This window comes from Gouania willdenowi, chromosome 8, assembly GCF_900634775.1.
Source record: "Gouania willdenowi chromosome 8, fGouWil2.1, whole genome shotgun sequence".
In the NCBI taxonomy this organism is placed as follows: Eukaryota; Metazoa; Chordata; class Actinopteri; order Blenniiformes; family Gobiesocidae; genus Gouania; species Gouania willdenowi.
Window position 1 is genome coordinate 23,843,956 of NC_041051.1, and position 10,821 is coordinate 23,854,776.

The window sequence follows — 10,821 nt, forward strand, 5'->3', positions numbered from 1 at the left end:
CGACACCGAAACACACGAAACACCCAAACTATATAAAATAATTGACTCCAAAAACGCAAAATGATTATTGTAAAACACAAAACAATGAAAATACACAAATGATTAAAAACACACATAATAATGGGGGGAAAAAAACTAGAAAAATACACAAAATTACTCCAAAAACCTCAGGATAAAATGCACAGGAGGACAAAAAAAGCGCACTATTTTACACTAAATTACACAAAACCAGAACACAAAAGATACACAAATGAACTGAAAATTATACAACTCAACACCAAAAATAAACAAAATGACACAAAAAAAATACACAAAACAACACCAAATATATACATAAAACTGAGTCTGAAAACACAAAATGACAACCAAATACTCAAATTGACTCATAAAACTGCAACAAAAATAGACAAAACCTATTTTTCTCCTGTATCACTTGTCGACATGCAACTCAATGTTGTTGTGGCCCCTCATATAGCACAGTTTTATGGCCCACCTGGCAAAATATTGATATTATTTATACGATCAAGGAGTGACGCTGTATGTGTATATGTTCACCACGTTACGTGTGTGTGTGTGTGTATGTGCGCGTGTGTCGACACTTGAGACTTAAAGTTTTGCATATCGCATAGAAACACGATAATTTACAGGGAGTGGGAAAATCTATTAGAGAGAGAGTTTATTTATTCTCTACTGATACTTTTTCAAGGTGAGGGTGGGGGTTGGGGGGGGGGGGGGGGTAGTGTTGGCCAATCAGTTTGCGCCCCGACATAACCCTGCACGAGGGGCTCTAGGTTGTGGCACTTCCTTCTGCGCGGTGGGCACGTTACATGTGGGACGGGGGGGGGGGGGGAGGAAGTGAGAGAGACGCTCAGAGAGGGGAGAGGGGAGGGGCCAAAGTCGTAAATGACAGAAAAGAAGAAATGAGTTGGAAAAAAAAGAGAAATCTCGAAATGTGTCCTGCCTCCTTCTTTATTTGGTGAGGTCGCAGTGTTTTGCAAATAATGTCCGATAATGTCCATTTCAGGTGCTTTGAGCAGCTACTACGTGGACTCCATCATAAGTCACGACAGCGATGAACTGTCCGTCCCGGGCCGTTTTCCCGGTGCTCCGACCGCAGGCTCAGCTTCAGCCGCTGCGGGCTTACGGCTACCCGGCGACGGGACGCAGACGCAGGCGCAGGCGGAGCATCCTCCCGCTGAGGCGTACCCATCCTGTAGCTTTCAGCACAAACCTCCGATCTTCTCCTCGTCTTGGAGTCCGTTCAGTGGCCATCACGGCCCTAGTGGGCTCCCCGCTGTCTACCACCCCTACGTCCCGGCCCAGCACGTGCCCACGGACACGCAGTACGTTCGCTCGTGGCTGGACTGTCCGCCGCTCCGCAGCTCGAAGGAGCAAACGGGCCAGGTTAAGTTGGAGCCGCAGCTTCGCCGACATGATGACACCTCCGCTTTTATGTTGGAGGCAACGGCCACGGCGGCGCGCGAGCTGGGCCACCTCCCAGCCTCCATCCCCAGGGCGCAGGGCTTTGAGGAGCGTACGGACATTTGTGAGCACAAAGACGGCCTGGATCAAAGTAAGTGATTAAAGCAGGAAATAGGACGCGTGAGCAGAAAGGGCCATTGTTAAAGCTTTAACTGCCTCCATAAAAGATGGACAAAGAACCAACAGGGCCGAGAGGGCCGGGAAGGGGGGGGTCACCGTCCACTCTCTGAACCATGGACCCATCAGGGACGCACTTTGGAACAGAAAAAGTAGTTTTGTGATTTCATTTTTGGAATCATTGAATTATAGCCATATAGCATTTTTTAAACCAAAAACAAAGAAAATTAACTAAACAAACTAATGAAATAAATTGAGAGGATGCCTAATTCAAAAAGTTCCACGTAGAAACTGGCTGAATCAGCATTTTTTTAATCAGTCAAAGTGAAAGCATTTTTATAAAAGTATAGGTCTAAATTAAGAAAGTTTCCTTTGGTGATCGTGAAACAGGAATGACAGATTTACATCAAAACAGAAATAAGATGGACGTTGATATTGTTACTTTTGTGGAGTTTCTTTATATATCCTAAATGTAAAAAAAAAACATATCCTAAATGTTAAAAAAAAATGATATGGATGAAGGCTTTATTTGGTAGTCAGAACGTTTTTAATCCCCTTTTAATATCCTATTCCCTTTGGAAATATATTAAATATATAACAATAAAACGATGGATCATTGTTGTCGTTTTATGTCTAAAACAATAGATGATTATTTCATTGTATTTTCTTCTCCTGAAGCAGCTCCTCCTCTAAAATCATAAAAAAATCATAAAGGACTAACACTAACAGGTTAGATTTAATAGAGAGCTGAGGCCTCGTAACTCAAATACACACTTGACGGACATGGAATCATATGGACGGTCTGGAGCTTTGATGGTTTAAAATCACATATAAACATCACTACTGTACATGGCTTTCTGTTTCTGACACGCTCGATTTCAAAGTTTTTCTTTTATAATTCAAACAAATCAGCAGTTTTTAGTAACACAAACTTACATATATATGTGTCTAAAGTCGTTGTAATGATTCGCGTTAATTATTTTGTTTTTCTGTTTCCATCATCAACAGTAAAACCGTGAATTCCCGTGTGTGCGCGGTTTATTTTTCTCTTCCAAAAAAAAAAGTTTATTTTTATTTTTTTATTTTATTTTATTTTTTAAAGGAAACCAACTCCACAACCGCTTTCGTTGGATTCTGACACATTTTATTTGTTTTTCGTTATTTGTGACGGTCTGTTGAACAATCACTGCAACATCTGCTCTCTCACACACGCGCGCACACACACACACACACGCGCGCACACGAGCTTTGTTTGAGCTCCACTAACAACATCTGAGTGCTGCTTTAGTGTTACATTTGAACTCGTTCAGTCTCACTTTGCATGGAGTCAGTTTTGTAGACTGTCACTTTCAGTACTCAAAAAGTCAATTTATATCCTTTCATTCATCCTTTGCTGATATTTGATTGATTCCAGATGTTTGAAGAATTCGAAAACAATAAATTCCATATCAACTGTTAGGTTGTAGCCTATATCTAACCTGTCGTTTTAAAAACTCTAACAATGAAACTATGGGAAACCTTTTGTTTCCCCCCCCCCAAAAAAAAAACATTTATTTATGCTCAGGCCTCCTTTTCTTAATCACCATATAAAAGCATAAAAATCTTAAGCCTAAACGTGTTAATATTAGTAATAATTTATAGTTTTGTGCTACCTGGATTTTTAAAGAAATTAGATCAAATTAAATGTTAAATGATAAATAAATAATTGATGCCTTTAATCAAATATGCTTACAAACATCTCTCGATCACATTTACAATAATGTGCTAAAAGATAATCATGAACTTCATTACATTTTCAAATTTCATTATTTGTAAATCTATAAACAAACGATTGGTGTGACTATAATAATCATCATTATTGATTATTAATCATCTATGCGGCTTTTTTTCACGACTGAGAAATGTAGTTTATAGTTTTATAAGTCGAACTGCGAACCTCTACGGGTAACTTTTATCATAGCGGGGCCACAAAAATGTGATCTGAGGGTGATCTATTTTCTGTTAGCATTCAGTGTTTTAGTTTTATTTTTGTTATCACTGTGTGTGTTTGTGAAGTCATTCTGTATTTTTTTGTAATTATTTTGTATGTTTTTTGGATTGTCTTGCATGCATTTTTTGTTTTGTTTTTGTACGTTTCTTTTGATTTTGTATAGTTTTTCCGTCATTTCCTTTATTTTTCTTGTCAGTTCGTGTGTGATTTTGAGTGTTTTTTGTTTTGTGTTTTTCTTGTGATTTTGGTGTCGTTTTTCTGTCATTTTGTGTATTTTTCTATAATTTTATGTATTTTTCTTGTCAGTACGTGTGTGATTTTGTGTATTTTGGGCCCCATGTGGCCCCTGGGCCGCCAGTTGTCCATGTCTACTCTACGTCATCAAGTTACTGAGGGCATAATGAGGAGCACTCTATTGTTTGCAGTGACTTCTTGCCTGAATTAGCATTTGATTTATACACAACAAGGTTTAAAAATGGTTCGTGTTGATTATCAATACTTAAAAGGTTTCTCTGAAAATTTTTCGATTTTTTTTCACTGTATATTTTGACTTCAAGGATTTTTTTTCTGCTTTCCAAAAGTCATAAATGTAGTTTTTCCTTTAGTATTCAGAGATTTGTTCACATGATCAAACCTATATCTGTGGACGTTGTAGCTCGTTTTGCACTTCGCACATTTATTTGTCAAGCTTTCTCCCACTGCAATAAAAGGTAACATCATCTGCAAAAAAACAACATATTTCAAGAGATTGTTCATTTTCCCTTTCCAAAAATATTGTATTGTTGTTGCGAGCCCAATTCCCTCTCTTGTATCGTATCGTGAACTCAGTGCATCGTCTCCATGCATTGATATTATAGGACAACATGATCTAAAACCTTTATTAGTTCAGCACATGAAAAATAAGGAGTTCCATGTAAACCTAGTGATAGATTGCTTCGGTAACTGTTTTTCTTTCTAGTGTTTTTTCCTTGGAGCCTGGAGCGGCTGTTGTTGTTATTACCATAAAGCAGCTTTATGTATCAAGGCCCAGTTTTCTTTCGATTTGTTTTTCAATGACAGACTCATTTTTCTCACCGTGTCTGCTACTAAATTCCAATTGTGTTGGCGACCATCCAGAATAAACGGAAAGATCACACCTCGGTCTTTCTGCCGCTGCTGTTCCTGCCAGGCCGAGCGAGAAAGATATTACCCCTGAAGTCTATTAAGTTATAAAAGTGGGTGAACAACCCCATTAATTGGCATGTTGCTGCTGCATGGACTCAGGCAGTGGTGGGTGTTGGGGCGGAGCATGGTGGGAAGGATAAAATATGTCTCGGGGAAATGTAATAACATGTCTTTAGGATATATGAGAGGTCAATTTCTGGGACTATTAGGGTGAAATTGCAAAGGGAAGAAGACAGAAAGAGCAAGATGGGATGGGAAATTAGTCCTGCAGCCAGATCGTTCTTTCTTTCCATACATCTATTTTCTCTCTCTCTCTCTTTCACTCTCACTCACATCACATTATATGCACGTGCGTGCGCGCACACACACGTACAAGCTTGATGCTTATTGCAAACAGCTGTAGGACAATATCCATTGCTTAAAAGTCAACCTGGACACTTTGGGTTCAAATGTAGACGAGCTAAAGGCGACGCATACATTCTATCATCTTCCATCACTGTGTCATTATACTAAATCTTTAATAAAAATCCATAGCTTTGACCATGCAGGACCCCGGCTCACCACTATCCCCTTCACTCCCTGAACCTCTGCACCAGTTTGTCATGCTCGGTGACAGTCATGGTTGGAGAGGAGCTCAGCGGGTAATGGATGGTTTCAGAGGAGATCAGGAATGCAAATCAACTTCTTTCCTGTCCTCCACCTCACACCTTCTTCTCTCACCTCCTTAACAGACACACGTTTTTTCTCACAATGGCAAAGATGTTCATCCATGGACATGTTTTCTGAAAAGAACTGCAAACGTGACAAAAATACAAGAGTATTAATAGAAGCTCTAAACCCTGTCAGGAAATACTGGCACATCTTTATATGTGATAATGAAATTCTACATTTATATTGAACACATTTTCAATGAAATGTGCTTGCAATGCCTGTTTCTCGAAGCCCTTTTGTTAAATATTAAAAGTGTAGCGTATATTGTGCAACAAAATATAGCAATATTAAAATGCCACAAGACATCAAATAGGTTAGATTAAAAAAATAATGGACTTTCTATCAAATGGAACTATTTGATTTTGAAAAATGTGAGTAGTTTTATACCTTGGTAGTTACTTTGGTAGTTTTCATGTCAAGTTTTTTCATCTTTCTGCCACTAACCTCAAATTTAGCAGCTAAATCTAGCGTTGCTCCTAGAGTAGTTAAGACACGCCCAGTCACAGCAGCCCCGCCCCCATGGCGCTGCACAATTCCGAATGAAGCTGTCAATCATTGCTCACTGAGGGCTGTGGGAGGAGGAAACTAATCCTTTCTCCCATCTTTATAGGAGGGGCGGGGCCAATAGTGACGGTTAGTGATGTCACTGATCCAAAAAGACCTCCATGATCTAATATCCGCCAATTGCAAAATTAAATTGCAATAACTGGTGTTCAACCCCGGGCATTGAAATAAAACAAACGCTAAATTCAAATACTTAGACTAAAATGTAAAGAGCGGGACTAGGATCAATAAACTACATTACTTCATTTAGGGTGTACTTACACTTTAAATATTCATTTATTTAATTCTTTTCTTGAAGAAAGGATCAGATTGGAGGAATAAGTGTAAAAGTCAGTGTATAGTAATTCTGTGAGGGGAGATATTTTGAGCATTTCTTTGGACTATTTGTAACCATTGTGTCTCTGCCTCTGTGTGTAAAGTGCTACTTCTGTATGTAGCACAGGCTGCAGGAGCAAAGATTAATCTGACAACACAAAGAAGAAAAATGCTTTGTATGCCCACTTTAGTTTGAAATATGATGCATACATTCCCAAACAACCAGCAAATGAATAAATAGTGCATTTATAAATGAGTAACCTTTCACATAAACTTGGAAGTGTCACCATTGCAGTTGTAAGATGTCAAATATTCCCAAATAAAAATTGTAAGACATGTATTTAGGAGAACATAACCATTGCAAAGTGATGCAAAATGTACATTTGAATATTTTACTTAGTGCTGGGAGTTCATAACACAATATGATAGACGAGCAATACAATCATTTTGGAAATAATAATTGGAAATCAATTGCAGTTGTTAAAATAAGCATGACGCTTTAATTTGACTTAAACTCTGGACGTATTTACAGATTTACACTGGGTTTGACCTTTTTCAACTCAACTCATGCAACCCTAACCCTTCCTTAGGCGATACACTTTTTGACGGTTTAATATTGCGATACGTTCTTGTGGTACGATATATCGTAGTAAACCAACAGCTACAACTTTGAAGGCAAGACAAATTCATTACTTGTGTTTTTCAACTATAACAAAGTCTGATCAAGTGTTAAGACTGATGTGTGCATGCCAACTGAACGTCTCTCTGTGTCACAGCTGACCCGTCGGCTAACTGGCTGCATGCACGCTCCTCCCGGAAGAAGCGCTGTCCCTACACCAAGTACCAAACTCTGGAGCTTGAAAAGGAGTTCCTGTTCAACATGTACCTCACACGTGACCGCCGCCACGAGGTAGCACGTGCACTCAACCTAACGGAGCGTCAGGTGAAAATCTGGTTCCAGAACCGGAGGATGAAGATGAAGAAACAGAGCAAAGACCAACCCAAGGACTAGCGTGCTTTGCACACGTGCACATACATTCAACACTAAAGCTATTCCTTCCTTCTGTCACACACGTAATGGCCTTTCAGAGCACACGTACCTCTACAGACGACATGGACGTCACACGTGCACAATGGTGGACACCTCAATGTCTTTTTATCTTATTACTCTCATGCTGATTATTTATTCACTCATTCATTGACGCTGCAGTGCACAGGAGGACAGAAAATGTTCCTCACTCTGCATGAGGAAATCCCTCGGCTCTGTGCATGTTTATAGCTCCTGCTCTGTTTCATGCAGGTTTGATAACTGCGTGTTACTCATTTTTCATTCCAAAGGTGGAAAAAAAAAAAGCACCATCTGCTTACAGCATGTGTCCTAGGCCGCTATTTGCTCTCCTGGTTATTCTGGTGGCACGAGGTGCTCAAGAACAACATATTTGGATTCTGATGAATTAGGAAATCTCCTGTTTGAGTATGTATTAATATATGAGGCAATATGGCAAGTTGACAATATGATGTTTACTTTGCTCAGTTTTAAATTTACCTACTGGTGTTTAAATATAAGTAATGCAGTAGTTTTAGTGTCGGTAGATACTTAAAAAGCGTCCGATGGCAGTTTTATGGAGGGATTATAAACACAGAGACAGAGAGGAGAGAGATGAGCGTGTGTGTGTGTGTGTGTGTGTGTGTTAGGGAGGAGGAGGAGGAGGCCTGAGGTAATGAGTGAGAGTTGAACCATTACTGTTTTAACATTATAACATCGTTAAAATCCTCATCATCATCTGAAACTCAACATCAGATCGTTTTCTCTCTGTGAAAGATATACAGACAGTCCTAAACCTCTCCTCACTAAACTGTTTATGGACCTAAGTCAATAAATATAATAAAGATACTTATTTTTACAGACTTCAGTAAAGGAGCGTGTTCGATGATATTTCTAACTTATTGTTTTCTAAAATAATGACAGTAATGAGAGGATGTTGATTGAGAATTGAGTCTGTTTTGTTACCGCATTGATTTTTTATTTTTTGTTCTTCTTTTCCCCACTACTCTGGTCATTTTGTGTAGATTGTGTTTTTCAGGTTGTGCTGAATGTCTGTTCTGTTTAAAGTCCAATGATGTCCAAAGTCGTTCCTGGAGGGCTTCAATTCTGCAGGTTTTTAGTGGTTTCCTTGTAGCCATGGGATTACAGCGCGCCTCTGGGCTTAACGTGTTTCACACATATTCAAAGATTGACTGTGATTGTAGAGGCTGTAACGTATCGATCAATATCTGTTTCACAAAAACACGATGAGTCGATGATCAAAGTTTAGATAATGAATAAAAACTCTTTTATAACCTTTTGTAAAGCATGATTGTGTTTGTAAAACTTGAATGTGTGTTTAGTTTTAAATCATTGAAAGTAAAGGCTTAGTTTGCATGAATGCATGCATCAACCTTAGTGAAATTTCAGTGTCGAGGCTCACTGGGAGCTGTAGTCCAATTAAATCCAAGCTTCCAAAAGTCACTTTTTGTATCGTAACACTGTTTATCCATTACTTATTCAGAAATGATCAAACATACAGTTTCTCCTTGCTGTTGTGTTTTGTGGGAATTGAAGTTATTCGATGCATTTGATCTTACATTTAGAGGAATTAAATGTTAGCTTTGAAATTGTGAAGATACAAAAAGACAATTCCAAGTCCTGTTAAATGCAACTGGCTCCATTCACTGTATTCTTCTGATTTTAATCTGCATCCCGTCCTCCGTTTGTTCCCCTTCTACTGTCCTCTCTGTGTTGTTGTCTCTTTTACTTTGTGTCATACCAGTGCTGATGTTGGATTTCTATTAAATACTTCAGGACTGAACAGGATCACTATTTGCTTGATTGCACGGCTAATTAAAAGAATCCGTGGGTATGAGTTCACCTGGATTTCCACTTTGTAAGGAATAATGTTCATAAAAAAAAAAACAACTTCCTGCTTCCATCTATTAAATCTGTGAACAGCTCAAATTTGAGGGAATATTTTAAAGAGTAAGAAGAAAGTAAATGAAAACAGATGAGACAGCACAATGTGGAAATACGTGAGTCTAAACGAGCAAAGCTTTAAAGGAATCTGATTGGCTAGAAAAACCAAACACTGCAAGCAATGAACATCCAGAGCACACACACACACACACACACACACACATCTGAATAATAATGAGTACATATTAGAAGCTTTCACTGCTCTCTTTGTCTCTTTTTGGCCAAATAACTTTCATACCCAGTTTGACATTGTTTGAATAATTCCTTGTTTTATACTTTCACACAGTGTTAACAAGCTGTGAGAGAAAAGAGATCAATCTGCTGTTACAGTAATATACCAAAAACATTCTTTTATATACATATACAGTTTGTATTTTATACACACATGAGCAGAAATTATGCAAATGTTTGATTTGCTATATTGTCCAGTTGGATGTAAAACAATATTTCTCAAGGGCTTAAAATTATCAACCGCAGTCGCACTAAAGTAGTGCCATCGTGGGAGGTTGGATTAGTTATTATTTCGATATTTCCCTAATTCAGTTTTAGGGTTGTCATGATTTTTTGCGTCAAGTTGGCCATTAAACTTTCTGAAATCACACCAAACATGTTAATTATGGTAAATAGTCAACCATTGTTATTAACTTTACATTTTATATGCTTTAGATGTACAAAAACGGGATGCTAATGCTGAAATCACCAGAGCTACGTTAGCCACATTGCTAACCCTCAGCGGCCATTTAAACAGGAAAAATCACGTTGAAATGTGTGACGTGATCCCGTAACATTATTTGTGAAACTTTTATTTAGAATCACCCTCACGTTTGGCACTAAATCCCACACAACCATGTGATTGGAGATGCTTCTGCTGTGACGTGTCACCAGGTAAACTCATCACCAGTTCAGCTCATACACCACCTGATAAACCTGTCTTTGTACCAGAGCCTTTTTACATTTTAATACTGTCATAATAATCTGAACCAACAAATTAAAAAACACACTTCAAATGAAGGTGTGTATTCATTTTTAGTCACATGATGACATGATCACTAGTCCAACCATAACATGTAGTGTGGGGTTTAGAATGGGATTATAGGCAGAATTAGAACTGTTCCGTCTTTTACGTTCGTTTTTTGTTGTCTCGCAAAAATAATGCAATGCAACAACTTCAAAGCTCTGCTTGCACATATATTTATATCGATATCATCAACACACAGCTGTATAATGCATCTTCATCATTAGTCGTGCACTGAATGGACGCAGGGTTGCACTGCGTGAAATACAAATACCAAATAATCGCATGCTCGACTCAAAAGCCGTTAAGTGTTCAGGGTGGGGCTGATGTACACAGACCTCAACATAAACAGAAATAACACAGTGTGAGTGACAAAGTCAACCAAAAACAGACAAACCACAAACCAGCATCTACATTAATAGATTAATAATTGGTTTTCATATATCAGAGCTT

General features: G+C 38.5%; 1 protein-coding gene across 1 annotated transcript; it reads left to right on the forward strand.

Annotated features, from left to right (window-relative positions):
- The first annotated feature begins 965 nt into the window (after positions 1–965).
- LOC114468012 (homeobox protein Hox-B9a-like) lies at positions 966–8,591 on the forward strand. Its single transcript, XM_028454619.1, has 2 exons — positions 966–1,573; positions 7,120–8,591. The coding sequence occupies exons 1-2, from the start codon at positions 1,012–1,014 to the stop codon at positions 7,353–7,355; spliced, it is 798 nt and encodes a 265-aa protein (XP_028310420.1). The 5' UTR covers positions 966–1,011; the 3' UTR covers positions 7,356–8,591.
- Positions 8,592–10,821: the final 2,230 nt, after the last annotated feature.

Bases quoted from the DNA above. Each gene is read 5' to 3' on its own strand.
- LOC114468012 (XM_028454619.1), top strand. From the start codon at position 1,012: ATGTCCATTTCAGGTGCTTTGAGCAGCTACTACGTGGACTCCATCATA. The intron at 1,574-7,119 runs GTAAGTGATTAA...TCTGTGTCACAG, and splicing joins CAAAGACGGCCTGGATCAAA to CTGACCCGTCGGCTAACTGG.